This window comes from Hyla sarda, chromosome 2, assembly GCF_029499605.1.
Source record: "Hyla sarda isolate aHylSar1 chromosome 2, aHylSar1.hap1, whole genome shotgun sequence".
Taxonomy (NCBI): domain Eukaryota; kingdom Metazoa; phylum Chordata; class Amphibia; order Anura; family Hylidae; genus Hyla; species Hyla sarda.
The window spans coordinates 409943478-409960175 of NC_079190.1; the positions used below are offsets into that span (position 1 = coordinate 409943478).

The 16698-nt window shown below is 42.2% G+C and overlaps 1 protein-coding gene across 2 annotated transcripts in view; it reads right to left on the reverse strand.

The window, feature by feature from the left end:
* PRKX (protein kinase cAMP-dependent X-linked catalytic subunit) overlaps positions 1 to 16698 on the reverse strand; it is a 128469-nt gene that overhangs the window by 93719 nt on the left and 18052 nt on the right. Inside the window, exon 2 of one of the 2 annotated variants that reach the window (XM_056558847.1) lies at positions 16335 to 16378. The exons of the other annotated variant lie outside the window; for it this stretch is intronic. Coding sequence (XP_056414822.1) covers positions 16335 to 16371 — 37 coding nt within the window. The 5' untranslated portion in view covers positions 16372 to 16378. The remainder of the gene's footprint in view (positions 1 to 16334; positions 16379 to 16698) is intronic. 2 annotated transcript variants of the gene reach the window in all.

Genomic DNA, 16698 nt, shown 5'->3' on the forward strand with positions numbered 1-16698 from the left:
CAAGTATCGACAAAAATTTACCACTGACATAAAGCATGTCACAAAAAAATATCTAGGAATCAGAATGAAAAGTAAAAGCATCCCAGAGTTATTAATGCTTAAAGTGACAGTGGTTAGATGTGCAAAAAAAATGCCCGGGTCCTTAAAGTGAAAATGGGCCGGTCCTTAAGGGGGAGGTCATCATAACAGATAGTAGTTGGCTGATTAACATTATGGGACAGCTATTAGCAGCCCAAATATGTTCAAGACTTAAAAAAATTATTAAAAAGGAGGAAAAACAGCATAAAGGTGGGCTAGTGAGGTGGATCGCCCCCCCCCCCCCCGACCCCCCCGCAGCACGACCGCGGGGGGCGAGCCACTATAGAGGTAGCCGGAGGGCTTACCTCTGTTTCCTGCTGTCCCATGGCTCTGTCATTTATAGGAGTATGCTTGATGAAGCAGTCTTACTGTGAAACGCGTTGCATCATGGGTGAATAAACTTGAGATCCCTTCAGTTTGTGTGTCCAGCGCCTCTGAATCCCATCAATACGTTGGAGGAAACCTTTGCTTTTACATTGAAGTTGGACATGGAGTGGCTGCAGGCACCTAAAACCTTTGCTCTTTTCCATAGTTACACTTGGTGGAGTGTAACTTGATGTGGTAAGCATCACTTTTACTACATCTATTCCTGTTGAAAACAGTATTACACTACGGAGCGCTGTATGTGTCTTTTTTTTTTGTTGTCTGTATTGATAGAGCCTAGTCCAGCCAGGCTCTATCAATGGATCGCAGAGCACACACATCAATGGAGTTCAATAGAACTCTATTTATCTGTATGAGGAATCTGATTCCTCCTAAAAGTCTAACAAAGTGTTAAAAAAACAAACAAAAAAGTTTTAATAAAAGTTTAAAAGACACACATTAACCCAGGGGTCTCAAACTCAAATTATCTGGGGCCACTGGAGGTACAGCTGGGTGAGGCTGGGCCGCATGCGCCCCTTACATATAATGCCCCCCATCATGCGCCCCTCACATATAATGCCCCCATCATGCACCAGAAACACCCCCCATCATCCACCAGAAACACCCCCATCATCCACCAGCAAACCCCACTACCCCTGTGTGGTAATAGCATGAGCTGACGGATGATGGGGGTGCTACTTCTGGGGGTTCCCCACATTAGGTAGGCAGCAGGTTCCCCACATTAAATAGGCAGCAGGTTCCCCACATTAAATAGGCAGCAGGTTCCCCACATTAGGTAGGTAGTAGCAGGTTCCCCACATTCGGTAGGCAGCAGGTTCCCCACATTAGGTAGCATTGTTGTCACCCCCCCCAACTCTCACACACACAGAGACAGACACCCACACATGCACACACACACACACACTCTTACCTGTCCTGCACTGCGATTCTCAGCAGCGACCTGACGAGTGACGTCCTACTGTGCGGGTCTGCGGAGGGACGTCACATGCGCAACGACCCTCATCAGACTCGGGCCGGCCGGCCAACCGAAGACGGGGAGGAGGAGGGCGGGGTAAGTGAAGCCTTCCGGCATTTAGCGCTTCTTGCCTGAAGCAGGGCTAAATGCCTGAAGAAACCACCTACCCGGCGCCCGGAACTGCATGTCTCGGGCGTCGGGCAATAAAAATCGCACATCCCTGGTGCGGGCAACAAACTTTTGTTCCTCGGGCCGCAAAAGGCCCGCGGGCCGGGAGTTTGAGACCCCTGCAGTAAGCCCTTCCATGTTAAAAATTCAAATCACCCCCTTTTCCTATATAGAAACATGTAAAAATAATAATAAACATATTTAGTATCGTTGCGTGCGTAATTGTACAAACTATTAAAATATAACATTATGTATCCCGTACGGTAAATGACGTAAATGTAAAAAAAAAAAAATGCCAAACCACAGAATTGCAATTTTTATAATATCCCAGAAAAAAAAAAGTTAAAAAGCAACTAAAAAGTCAGATCAATACCAAAATGGTACCGATACAAAAAACTGATTATGGCGCAAAAAATTAGCCCTCATACGGCCTGGAATGTGAAGATTTGTATTTAAAAAAAGCTACAGGGGTCAAAAAATGCCTATTAAAAAAAAATTCTAAAAAGTTTAGAATTTTTTTTTTAATTTGTAAAAAACATGACGGAAACTATACAAATCTGGTATTGCTGTAATCAGGCGACCTAAAGTATCAAAACAACATGTTACCTCAACCAGAAGGTAAATGGCGTAGAAAAGAAAAACCACCAAATTTGCAAAGTTATCTTTTACTATTTCAATTTCACTTCACCGATTTTATATACACACACACACACACACACACACACATTATATACAATTTTGTTTTTTATTGTGTCGGAGAATGTTATTGAAAAATCAAAAGGTATCATTATAGTAGGTAGTTATGGCTATTATAGGGCGAGGAGGAAAAAACGAGAGTGTAAACGTGAAAATTGGCCGGGACAAGTGCATCATCATGAGGGACAAGTAGATTTTGCTCCATTTTTGTCCGGTGGACAAGTAGTTTTTTATGAAATTTCCACACCGTTGGATATGAATTTTTCCCATACCGCAATACCGGTTGGGCCCCTCCCCCTCGAAAGAATGAATTATCAGCCACAGGGGATCTAATCATATGTGACCCGCGGGCGCTGTTCTGAAGCTCTTCCCCCCGGTTTATCAGCCCAGCACTGCGCTGTCCCCCACATCGGGGAACAAATCATGTTACCCGCAAGCACCGCTCTCCTCGTCATCCTGTGAGTTGCGGGGCGCCGGCACTGGAACTCTGTACTGTCTACATATTGCTTGTGCCCGGGCTGTAAAAGTAAACAAGTTAAACTTTAACTTACCTTCCTACGTTCCCCCATTGCTCTGGTAACGGCCTCACACTGCGGCCGGTGATAGGCTGACGGCTCTGTGACATTTCCATCCCCAGCGTGAGGCTGTTACCGGAGCAACGGGGGAACGTAGGTAAGTTAAAGTTTATTTTGTTTATTTTTGCAGCCCAGGCACAAGGAATATGTAGTACAGTACAGAGTTCTAGCACCGGCGGCCCGCAACTCACAGGAGTACGAGGAGAGCGGTGCTTGTGGGTAACATGATTAGTTCCCCGATGTTGGGGAAAGTGGGGGGGTCACATACTAGAGAAGCAGCGCCCACGGGTCACATGATGATTGGGGGGAGAATACCGTTAAATACAGAGGAACCGCCATAACTTGCAAAAATACTGTGATACACATTTTTGGTCATACCGCCCAGCTCTACTCCCTTCCAGGAGCATAACATATGAAACATGATACAGTACCATATGAAATGTGGGGGTATACAGGAAAGAATGGCAGGACAGTGGGGAAAAGAGAATACTTGAAAATGTATACAACTACAGCAACAATGAATTCCATAGAAGCAGAGGGAGACATTAAATGCCTAATACAGGGCTTGGTATAGGGATTAAAGCAGAATGTCTATCCTTCACCACCCCTTCAGTAAGCTTAACACAGTGTATAGAATGTACCGTAAAGGGAACCGGTCATGTTGAACATGGTGTATGATCTGCAGGCATCATTTTATAGTGCAGGAAGGGCTAAGTATATAGATAGTTATCTAAACAATTCTTGAATCTATTTATTTACATCTCTGCTTTTTTCATGTGCAGGAGTCCAGAGGGCGGTGACAGCCATCACCATGCACAATCACACAGTGAAAGCTGTCAGTCATTGATAGGACTGCTCCTTTAGAATTATAAGCCCTGAATCAGCAAATATATAAATAAAAATAATAAACAAAAAAAAAACTACGTATCCATCTGCTCAGGTCCTCCAGGTCTATAAATACCGGTACTAACAAATCCACCAAATTCCATGCGCAAGTTTTAAAAAAGAAAGAGCGCACCGTAAGGGTCTCTTTGTCCGGTTGCTGGCTTAATTTTTTGTTAAAATGACATAGAAATAAAGGGATATAACTTACAGTATGTTTAAATAGAAATTAGAGAAATGAAAAATAAGTACATAAAACATTTCTGTGTAAAAGTAGAGTTAGTACCTGCCACTAAACATGAGGTACGTTGTGCATAAGGTGCATGGGGAAATGCTTTTTGTAACTTCAGCCTAGGTAAAGTTCACACCGCGTTTATACTGTCTGTCACAGGTATCTGCTGGCACCCCACTGAAAACGGTATGCAGACATATACAGTTACCTAATAGCCACTTTCTGGTGGTATAATCTAGGGTCGCTCAATAGCACAGCTGGCCATTAAAGGGGTACATTGGAAAACTATTTTTTTTTTTTATCAACTGGTGCCAGAAAGTGAAACAGATTTATAAATTACTTCTATTTAAAAATCTTAATCCTTCCAGTACGTATCAGATGCTGTATGTTCCACTGGAAGTTCTTTTCTTTTTGAATTTCTTTTTGTCTGACCACAGCGCTCTCTGCTGACAACTCTGTCCATGTCAGGAATTGTATAGAGCAGGATAGGTTTGTTATGGGGATTTGCTTCTCTTCTGGACAGTTCCTGAAATGGATATAGGTGTCAGCAGAGAGCACTGTGGTCAGACAAAAAATAAATTCAAAAAGAAAAGAACTTCCTGTGGAGCATACAGCAGCTGATAAGTACTGGAAGGATTAAGATTTTTAGAAATTACAAATCGGTTTAACTTTCTGGCACCAGTTGATTAAGAAAAATATATATGTTTTCCACCGGAGTACCCCTTTAAATTAACCCTTTAACAGCAGAAAGGGGTCTGAACCAAATCACTAGGCCACTGGAATAAATTGTGTCCACTGCTCTAAGCCACAGTATACGTTGGCATCCCATTCTTGGCAGGAGAGTCCGGAATGTATCTTAATAGACAAAAATTATGTATTATATTATTAATTATGTATTATGTATTCTTTATACATACCTTTTCAATAACATTAAAACAAAACCAAACCTAAAACATTAGACATCAGTAAAAATCCCCCGCTTACTTGGCTTCTAAAACTTATCTTGCCCCAGTTAATGTCTCCGCCTGAAACGTTGAGATTAAACGGGATAAGCAAAAGACAACAAAAGAAACTGTTTGCCCACATTTATGCATATAAGTGCTAAAGAAAGAGAAACATTCTTCATTTGTTCTGTATTGAAACATATAAGCAGCGACTGTCCAATGTTTCAAGAGTTTTAGCATAAGAAGAACCCTCCCCAACAGGTTACTCTTGATACATAGCTGAAGATCCACATCTCTGTTTACAAACAAATGTGCCCAGGTCTGAGTGACAGCAGTGCTGGAGGCTCCGAGTGTGCAGCGTGACAACCAAGGGGCCGGAGTATCCTGACGTCACGACTCCGCCCCGTGTGACGTCACGCCCCGCCCTCTCAATGCATGTCTATGGGGAGGGGTGCTGAATGACAGATTGCGGGGGTCAGACATCATCCATCATTCTCTGGATAGGGGATAAGATGTATTAGGGCTGGAGTAGCCCTTTAAGAGGCCATTTCGATACCTTCTTTTTTTGTGAAAATTGCTGGGAGTGTGGCCAAAATGCATTCTTCACATACCCCAAGGTATTAATAGTCACTACATATTTAAACTGACAGAAGTGGGTACTTCAAAATGTCCCTTCACCATAAACAAGTTAAATTTAGCTAGTAATTGTTCAGCATGTGATGGGACAGTCATGGCCAGTAGAGGGTTATGCTTGATAACCATTCCCAGGTACTTACCAATCATTCTTCATGTAACAGGTCACTCATATGTAAAGTAGCCACAATTCCCATTCCTCAGTTACACTTAGAAAACTACTAAGACTGGGTTACAACATGAAATCCATTATCCCCTGTGAAAACATGGAGGAGACACAGATTTTTATTTTATATGCATAGTAGCCCTCCTCTAGAAGGAAGGTAGCTATCACTCTGGCACCAACTATTGGAGGGTGTCCCCCGACCCCCCCGCCCTTCCTAAAGAAAGGACTCTTACTCTATCAGAGGTAATATGCCTGAAAATCAATGATCAAAGAGTCTTTAAAGGGGTACTCCAGCCCTAAGACATCTTTTCCCCTATACAAACGAAAGGGGATAAGATGTTTGATCACGGGGGTCCTGCCGCTCTCGTGCAGCACCCACCTGTCTCATCTGCACGCAGCGATGATCGCTCCGTGCCTGAAGACTCATGACTATGGGGCAGAGTATCGTGATGTCATGCCCCGCCCCCTCAATGCAAGTCTATGGGAGGGGGATAAGATGTCTTAGGGATGGAGTACCCCTTAAAACATGACTGGGGATGATAAGCAAAGCCAGCAAGGGAACATTTTTGCTCAAGGGCTTAGCATATAGCCATAAGGGCACCCGTAGCATTCTAAAAATGTATAGAGGGGCATACAAAAGGATTTTACTGTCAGAATCCTTATGGATCTAACTGATAAATTACAAAAAAATGCCACACTTCATCATATGTTATATTATAGGTTTATTCCACACAAAAAAGCTTTGTACAATGGCATACAGAGAATCTATATTGCAGCACATGGTGCAGGGCTTTACTAATTTGTTTTAAAACTTGCAGCCAGCAAAAAAAAAATTAAAAGTTAGGAGCCAAGTTTTTGACGCATATAACTTTTTTCTTTCTCCACCTATGGACCTGTGCGAGGGTCATTTTTTGCAATGTAAGCTGTAGTTTTTACCAGTTCTTATGTACAGTATTGACTTTTTATTCCCTATTTATTCAGTTTTTTCAGGGATGTGATATGACCAAAATTCAGCAGTTTGGTGTCTGAAATTTATTTGCATTTACACAGTTTCCTGTGGACCAGGAATGCAATAATTTAACCCCTTAACGACCACGGATGTAAATGTATGTCCTGATGCGGAGGTACTTCGCGCACCAGGACATACATTTACGTCCTGTACATGACCGCGAGCATCAGAGCGGTGCCGGCTGCTATCGGCAGATGGGAACCTGCCTGTAATGGCGGACATCAGCAATCACGCTGATGTCCGCCATTAACCCCTTGGATGCCGTGATCAATACAGATCACGGCATCTGCAGCAATGCGCATCTTTAAATGGATGATCGGATCACCCGTGGCGCTGCCGTGGGAATCTGATCATCTAAAATGGGGGTCGGAGGTCCCCTCACCTGCCTCCGGCCGTCTCCAGGGGTCTTCTGCTCTGGTCTGAGATTGAGCAGACCAGAGCAGAAGATTGCCGATATCACTGATCAGTGCTATGCCCTATGCTAAAAAAAGGGGGGGGGGGGGGGGGAGTGAAAAATCCCCTCCCCCAATAATATGAAATTGTCCCTTTTTCCCATTTTACCCCCAAAAAGCGTAAAAATAAATTAAACATATTTGATATCGCCGCATGTGTAAATGTCCGAACTATCAAAATATAATCCCATATGGTGAGCGGCGTAAACGTAAACAAAAAAAAAAGTACATAAGTTTAATATACGCAAATGTGGTATCAATAAAAAGTACACATCACAGTGCAAAAAAATGAGCCATCATACCACCCGTATACGGAAAAATGAAAAAGTTATAGGTGGCCAAAATAGGGCGATTTTAAACATACTGATTTTGTACAAATTTTTAATATTTTTTTAAAGCGGTACAAAAATAGAAAAGTATGTAAAGATGGGTATCTTTTTAATTGTATGGACTCACAGAATAAAGAACACGTCATTTTTAAAGTGAAGTGTACAGTGTACCCTCCAAAATTTGCAAAATTGTGGTTTTCACAAAAAAAAAATATTTTTGGGAGTTTGCCGTACATTTTATGGTAAAATGAGAGGCGTCAATACAAAGTACAATTGGTCATGTAAAAGCAAGCCCTTATATGTGTCTGTGGATGGAAATCTAAAATGAGTTATGGATTAAGGCGAGGAAGAAAAAACGAAAACGGAAAAATAAAATTGGTCTGGTCCTTAAAGGGTAGCTCCCACCATCCATTTTTTTTTCTTTCTGTCCCTGCCTATTGCCCATCTATCCCTAACCCCCTCCCTGCCTTTACATTTTTTTTTTTACTATATTAAAATGCCTTTTTGTCTGCCTGGTAGTGTGCTCACTACCAGGCAGACTTCCCCAGCAGGCACCACGTCACTGATGCCTGCTGGGGCCGGCACTTCCGCCCTTAGCTCACTATACAGGGTGCCTCCAGCTGTTTCACCACTACAACTCAAATCTACTGGCTGTCAGGGCATTCTGGGAGTTATAGTGGTGAAACAGCTGGAGGCACCCTGTGGTGAAAACAATAACTTTGTTTAACCAGCGCAGCAGTGCTACTACGGGAGCAGCAGCGGCGGCGCTCTCCCGAACCCCGCTCATCACCCACCCCACCCCCATGCCTCTAGTGCTGAGCGGCGGCGCTCCCCCGAACCCCGCATCCCCCACCCCATTCCTCCAGTGGTGCAGACTTACCGGAGGATCAATGAGCTGCCTCCGGACAGGGTAACGGGGGCGGGCGAGGCCAGTGGAGCTGGCCAATGCGTGCAGCCCCAGCTATCAGCGTGCTCGCTCTCGCCTGTTTGATTGACAGGCGGGAGCGAGCACCACAGTGACTGGATTTCGACTCATTGCCAGGCTTAAATGAGTCAAAATCCAGTAGTGACGTCACTGCAGAATGCATTCAGCCACTAGGAGGGCGACCCCTAGTGGCCAAATTTAAAAGTGATTTTAAACTTGTTTAAAATCACTTTTTTTTTTATTAAAGTATATTAGAGATATGTTGTTGTAGTAAGTACTACAGCATATTAATTTTTAGATTTCATGACAGTGCCCATTTAAGGTCAAAATGGGCTTGGTCCTTAAGGTGTTAATAGTTTAGACACAGGACAATACAAAATATGTCTATTTTTTTTTTTAATGGGGGGGGGGTGTTATATTTTTTTAATACAACTTTTTTGCCACCCTAGGGGCCTTTTATAATCATTTATTCCATATGCAGCCTGTATCAATTGTCATGCCACAGTAGGCACACTGGCCTAACCAAGGGGCGAACAGACTCCTGGACCACCAGGCATGCACCTAAACACTGTTTAAACTATCGCAACATTCCAAGAGCTAAACGATGGATATCACTGATCATCGATGTCAGTCATTATTGTCAGGGGTCACCCTGCCGGCTATGATGCAGCCCCAGCACTCGAGCCATACTCCCCCACCCGACCCATGACATAAATGTACAACATGAGTTGGGAAGAGCTGACAAAGAACCAAGGAGTCAGGATGAAATTCTCAGTCACCAGGGAGACCTGGAGCCTGGGATTTGTTGAGCCCTGACATAGTATGTCTACTAATTCTTATTCTGCAACTACAGGGACTCCAGGGATTTCAAGGCTCCTTCATTTCAGTGCTTATATTGTTTTGAGCAGTGGCTAGTTCACATTATGGTAAAGATCATAGCATTGGAGTATTTGATCCCATCATCTATAAACACCTCAGCTTTCCATCATTCAGTACTGGCATTGTTGCAATACTCCCATATAATGATATTCTGCAAATAAAGCCAAGTGACATTCCCAGTGGTTGGCTGTCCTTTTCCTTTAGGGAAAGAATATAAACTAGCTGTTGCTAAAACAGTGGATGCATAGCTGTTAAAACCTCTCTCACTCTGTCTGTGTGTGTGTGTGTGTGTAATTCCAATTTGTTTTCTTCCAAAATGAGGTTACAATGTCAGCAGCAGCACTCAATCCAATCTAGACCCATCAGCAATCAGCAATGCCATTCATCTTCCTATTTAGACTAATAAATAACATGGAAATATAGATGTAGGCTGACCATAAACTCTTACTACTGGATAGACATTTCATTAGACAACCCCCACCCCACGTCTACAATAGCACAGTCTAATAGTCATAATGCCCGGCTCCTATGCAGAAGATACTAGTTCTTGGGGACCTGATAACGTAGAGTCTTATGAATATTGGATGAGCTTACAGTGCTGTTGTCTGCACAGTATAGGTGATCGGGGATATTCTCTTTATAAATAGTATGAAAGGAAAACTCTGCCTTGCAACATTACTCAAGAACATTCTGCCATCAGAATTAACATAGTATGCTGTGTGAAGAGTTTTTCAAGATCCCGAGTTACTGAAGATTTTCTTCCTAAGTTACATCTAAAGACCGATTTAGAACAGATGAGACTCAAGGCCCCCATACACACCAGAAAGGTCTGCTGAACCCCCAGATCTCAGCAGATCTGACTCTCTAATAGTTTGTACTCAGTGTAGCTTCATCCACATGGTGTCTTGTTGTACAAAATAGTCATGGCCCAGCCCACTGTTCCCCCGCCCTTCAGATTAGCTCTGTCCATGAACTAGTCCGTAAAATGTCTGCACATGGAAGAAAGAGCATGTGACATTCACGTCCTCCATACACTGTGCACTAGGGTAGCAATTTATGCCAACGGCTACAGCTTAAAAAAAAAAAAAACAGCATGTACAATGAGGCTTTTTAAAGGGGTACTCCGCTGCTCGGCATTTAGAACAAACTGTTCCGAACACTGGAGCCGGCGGCGGGAGCTTGTGACGTCATAGCCCCACCCCCTCAATGCAAGTCTATGGGAGGGGTATCACGCCCCCTCCCATAGACTTGCATTGAGGGGGTGGGGGGGGTGACATCATGAGGGGGCAGGGCTATGGCATCACGAGCTCCCGCACTTTGTTCTGAACGCTGAGCAGTGGAGTACCCATTTAAGTAAATCTACATAGTGGTTTGAAAAGCCAAGTATTTCTCTGTTAATTTAGAGCTTAAATGATTATATTAGGCCAGTATTTGGAGTTTTGGGGTAGGACTACTTTTGCTTTAGCAGACTATAGGGGAAGGCCATTGGCATGGTTGGGGTTTCTGCTTGTGTAACCTAACTACCAACCTTTGGTTATGAAATTATGGAAGCACCATGTAAAGCTTAATCCCTCCCATCTGTGAATTTACGCTGTCTCAATGACTCCGCGTGACAGGTGACTCGAGGATAGTATATGCTATCTTTCTTTGGTCTGCATGTCTAGGGGAATTTCCTTCCAATTATCTCAAACTATTACCTTCAGAAATAAGATGAAGATGGTATCTCCTATTCTAGATTTTCTACTTGACTGGGTTCCTCCCACTATAGGGCACAGTTTTCCCTATTTGAACTGTGTATAGCTTGTATAGGCTCTATTTATCAAAGGATGTATGTGGTTTTTTTCACGTAAGTTTGGCGCATCTTCTCCTCTGTCATTTTTACAACTATCTCAAAATCACACAGTCTTGTGTGTGATTTTAACTTTAGTCAGTAATTAATCATTTGCGCCAATCGATCTTTGGCGCAAATCCCGTTTTTTTTGGGGGGGGCGCAAATCCCCGCCAAGAAATTTTTACACATGGAAAACACACTTAGCAATGTCAGAAAATATAAAGGCGTCAAAATTTCATTTTTTGTGAAAGCAGCGACGCCTCCAGGGCTGCTCAATACTATCCTGCGACATAGTTGTCTCTGAGGAACCTTCACCCTCCTTTGAGCCAGCATTGGACATGGCCTCACAGGTACAGGAAAGGTAAGCACTAAAGCAGTGGTCTCCAACCTGCGGACCTCCAGATGTTGCAAAACTACAACTTCCAGCATGCCCGGACAGCCAACGGCTGTCCGGGCATGCTGGGAATTGTAGTTTTGCAACATCTGGAGGTCCGCAGGTTGGAGACCACTGCACTGAAATAACAAAAAAAAAAAACTACTCAAGTTGAAAATAAAATCCATTTCAGATGGTGGCTATAAACCCCACAAAAGAAAATAACTCATGTCGCTTGCTGATATACTGCAGGAGGGACTCCGAAATGGCTGCTCTATAGGGTAAAATACGCGTCCTCTGTGGTGGTAAGTTCTGGGTAAAAGGCGCTGTGAACAGCTGATTTCAACATTTCAGCCAAAATTACTAACAACTTGCACCAAATGATACATTTGGTGCATGTCCACGAAAACCAAAGTGAAAAAAAAGAAGGGTAAAAAGAAACAGTCATATCTATCTATGCAGGAGAACGCCGCGTGGCGCATGCGCGGCGCTACCCACGTGACCTACACCAGGAGGAAGACTGCGATGAGGCAGCCATGAATATTCATGAGCCGGGCAGCCGCTCCGCACGACGAAAATGACGTAAGCGAGTCCGCGCTGATGCTGCGGATCTCCCAAGCCTGGGAATACCATATAACTAAAAATGAAGATATCTGGCGAACCGCTGCACAGTTCTTAATGAGGTAAGAAGCATTTTAATCAGGATCACCCACACTACAAGCCGGTGTAACAGGTTTAGTGCGGGTGATTCTGATGACAGATTTACTTTAAGTGGTCAAAATAAATTATTAAAAAAATCTATCTATCTAATCTATCTATCTATCTATCTATCTATCTATCTATCTATCTATCTATCTATTTCTTTATAGCTGAGCTAGGCGGGTGTGTTCACATGCTCCAAATACATTATTATTATTTTTTATTCTACAGTAGGTGTCTTTATTTTAGAGGAGGTCACCTGTCTGGTGAAGCCGTTATATGGAGATCTATCACATGTCCAGGATAGGCTAGCTTTAAAGGGTACCTCTCATCAAATAAACTTTTGATATATTTTAGATTAATGAATTTGGAATAACTTTCCAATAGCATGTTAATGAAAAATATGCTTCTTTCTATTGTATTTTTCCCGATCAGTCCAGTCAGCAAGCATTCCTGACTCATGGTGGAGTCCTAAACACTCAGAGCTGCCAGCCTGCTTTGTTCACAGCCAAACAGGCTGTGAACAAAGCAGACTGGCAGCTCTGAGTGTTCTCCTTTGTGAACAAAGCAGACTGGCAGCTCGTAGTGTTTAAGACTCCAGCATGAGTCTGAAATGCTTGCTGCCAGGACTGGTAGGGAGACCCCTAGTGGTCATTTCTTCAAAGTGGAAAATTAAATAGAAAGAAGCATATTTTTTAATAACATGCAATTGTAAAGTTATTCTGTATACATTAATCTATAATATATCAAAAGTTTTTTTGATGTGATGAGAGGTACCCTTTAAAAAGATTTATTACAAGCTGGGAGAAAAGTAAAAGGTTAAGGTGGGTGCCTCTCCACCAGTTATTCACAGCCTAATTGGGCTGACTGACAGGTCTCACCTTATACCTAAATAAAGGTTGTTACGCAAGACCAGCAGAACAGGGTGAAGCTGCATGAGTGTTGAGCTTTTTTTCAGGCTTTTTTATATGTTTGTTTTGTCATCGAAGGCTATTAACTTCATAATGACCTAGTGAGGGCGTTACTGACATTTATCTGAACCATGGTTTAGGAGAGGATTGTTGTCTGAGTCTATACAATGGGCTGTCTCCACTACAAACCAGTGATAAATGCCTGGGGCTTTGGGTAGCTTTCTCACAAATTATCTGGAGCTCTGAAAGTTTTGATGATTCAGGAAGCCAACAGGTATCAAGGTGTTTTAGCAGGTTGTCTTGTTTCTTAATAAATTCAGGTAGGTTTTCTAGATCAGTAAAGACCATTTTACTTCTCCTTGGGCAACTTCGTTAAAATTATCCTCCAATAATGCAACCTGTTTTTCCAGTTTGGTTCTTCTGGAGGCTGCTTGGCCTCTGGGTTACCCTTCAACTTTCATTAAAGGAAGAAACAAGTGTTTTTAGTACAACTGTTCCTTTTCTTCATGCCAGCACTGGAACCAGTAGTCATCGATTAACTTTTTTTTTTTTTGCGGCTGTTTAAAATTAAACAGAATGCACAAGTTAGATTTCTCCTCTCCCATTTTGAGTTTCGTAACATATTTAAACTCATTATTTAATGTTAAGGGATATCCCAGTACGATATCATGGTATATCCATAGGAAGTTCCATTGGGACCTCGACACGTTGCGGAAGGCTTCTGTTGACCATTAAACTAGGGAATGGTGAAGTTTGAAGAGTCTTTGTTGATCATTAAAACCTGTGTACCAAAGTAACACATTGTCCTATTGGCCCCTAGATCATATATGTAATTATGATCTTTCTATAGTATGTAATCCACCATATAAAACCTGCAATACCTTGCAAGTGACATTTTACACAAAGAAGAACTGATGTAACATATGAAGTACAATGCAATCTTTCTTAAAAGAATAAATTATGGGAGGAAACTTCATTCACGTTGCAAATAAAAAAAAAAAAAAAAAGGATTTTAGTTAAACGGTTACTCAAGCCGTAATACATCTTATCCCCTAAGGTGTATGATCTCGGGGGTCCCACCTCTGGGGACCCCCACAATCTGTAATTCCGCACCCACCTTTGTCAGTTCTCCGCAGCGTTGGAGGCTCCGAGTGTGACGACCACAGAGCTGGAGTAACGTGATGTCATGACTCCACCCCCGTTTGACATCATGCCCCGCCCCCTCAATGCAAGTCTATGGGAGGTGGCGTGATGACCACGGGGCTGGAGTATCTTGATGTCAAGACTCCGCCCCTGTATGATGTCACAACCCGCCCCCTCAATGCAAGTCTATGGGAGGGGGCGTGATGCCCCCTCCCATAGACTTACATTTAGGGGGCAGGGCTTGATGTCACACAGGGGCGGAGTCGCAACGTCACGATACTCCGGCCCCGTGGTCGTCACGCTTCACACGGTGAGCCTCCAGCGCCTCGGAGGTAGGTGTGGAATGACAGATTGTGGGGGTCCTCAGCGATCATACATCTTATCCCCTATCCTTTGGATAGGAGATAAGATGTATTAGGGCCAGAGTATCCCTCTTAATAGCTTCCTAAACCACGTAACAAGTGTAATACCTGTGTATTTTCCCTTAGAAACACGGTAAACCTGTTTACAAACACAGGATCTGGTTCTATAAAAAAAAAAAAAAAAAAAAAAAGAGTGAGGAAGTAGTGCAGCTGCTCAATCTCCTTTATCAGCGGCTTTCATCATAGGGCTTGCTAAACTTCCTTCATGAATCAGATGTACAGACGGAACACTATAAAAACATGCAAGCGGATTGCAACAGCGAACCTACTGTCATTCACATTTTCAAATTTCTTATATTTTGAATAGGATCAAAACATAAGAAAAAAATTATTAAAACTCTTTTCACTAATGTATCCATCACTCACTGCCTTCAGTACATAACATGAATCCCAAATCGCTACAGTATTTCACTTATTAACATAAAAAGGTGCATCAACTACTGCAGCTTTGTCCACCCTGATTATTCCATAAGCCCAAAGACGACATATAAAAAAAAAATATGTCAGCGAGGTAAGCCCCCCCCCCCCCCCCCCACCTTTAGGCTGGCCTAATACTTTGCCCTAAAAATAAATAGGTCTAAACTGAGTTTAATTTGAAATAAAATTTGTAAATACAAGTAATCAATCGGAAACCTATTATTTTTGAAAGGCAGAAAGCTCATTTTTTTCTGGTTGCTATGGAATATGTCCTGTAGAAAGTTTGCTGTTTTTGTCTGACACGCTCAGTTCTCCTCACACAGTAAATATAAAGTCAACTAGACTGTAGCATGCAACTGCTGCAAGTTCACTTACATACTTATGTTAAAAGGAGTCTGGCTGAATATTCACTGGCCAGGATGAGGTAAATAAACATTATGCTATAGCTTTTATATTAGTCAGTTATAAGATAAATCAAAACCTGTGTAGAGAAAGAGTAGTGCAGTTGCTCAGAGCAACAGACAAAAATAAAATAATCTATTTGATTGGTTGCTATGAGCAACTGCACCATTCTTCCTCTACACAGGATATTGATAAATCTCTACAGAGCAGAACTAACATTGTAACACTAAATTCACTTGGCAGGAGGGAAAAGGATATTATTCACTATAATAACACTCTACTCTGTGTGAGGATTTAGAAAGATAATGTTACCATTATGAAGACTACATTTTGGACACAGCACAGGAATGAGCATTTTGAATTAATGACTGCTGGAAAATAAAGTTCAAAACAATCCATGTGACAATCAGAATTTCCGCCCACCACATAGATTTATTTGTGGGGGGGATAAAAAGATGGTATAGACCAGGACATAAGTTCATATCTGTTATTTTCAGATGTAGACATTAAATTTTATTCAACCTAACAAAATATTAAGTTTGCTGTGGAAAGTGAAAAAAAAAAAAAACTTTATCTCCCGAAAAGAGGCATGCGTAGATTGGCCAAGTGTGCATGATTATTGATATAGGGCCTATAAGACTCCTATCAAACACATATGGTGCCACTTCACATATGGTGCCACATAGGAATGAACATGTTAAAAACCACACTGTTATCACTGATATCACTGTCAGTTAAGTGTATAGCCAGCTTTACACAACTATAGTGATTATGGCCGATTTTACAAAAAGTTAGTTAGGCATAAAATAGGTTTCTCCACATTACTTACGCATTTGTAAAGAGCTATCATGTTGGTAATGAAGCATTTCTTCCCTAAACAAATCAACAAAGAGAAAAAATGACTTAGTTGCTGGGGGACATGGTCCAGTAGGTTGAAAAATGTTTAACGCCACCAAAAGGAGAGCCTGACAAAGAAGTCATGTGAACCAGCAAGAGAACCCAAGAAGCGCTGGAAACATAACATTTAAGTCTATATAAAACATACAACACCCACAAAAGTCAAAAGCAATGCTAGTTCACTGGAAAGTCCCGGACAACCCCTTTAACATTGGTAGAAAGACAAAAGTCAAGCAAGGGGACTGCTGACTCTCTTTTGGCTATAAACCTTTATTTACAAAACATACAAAAAAGCT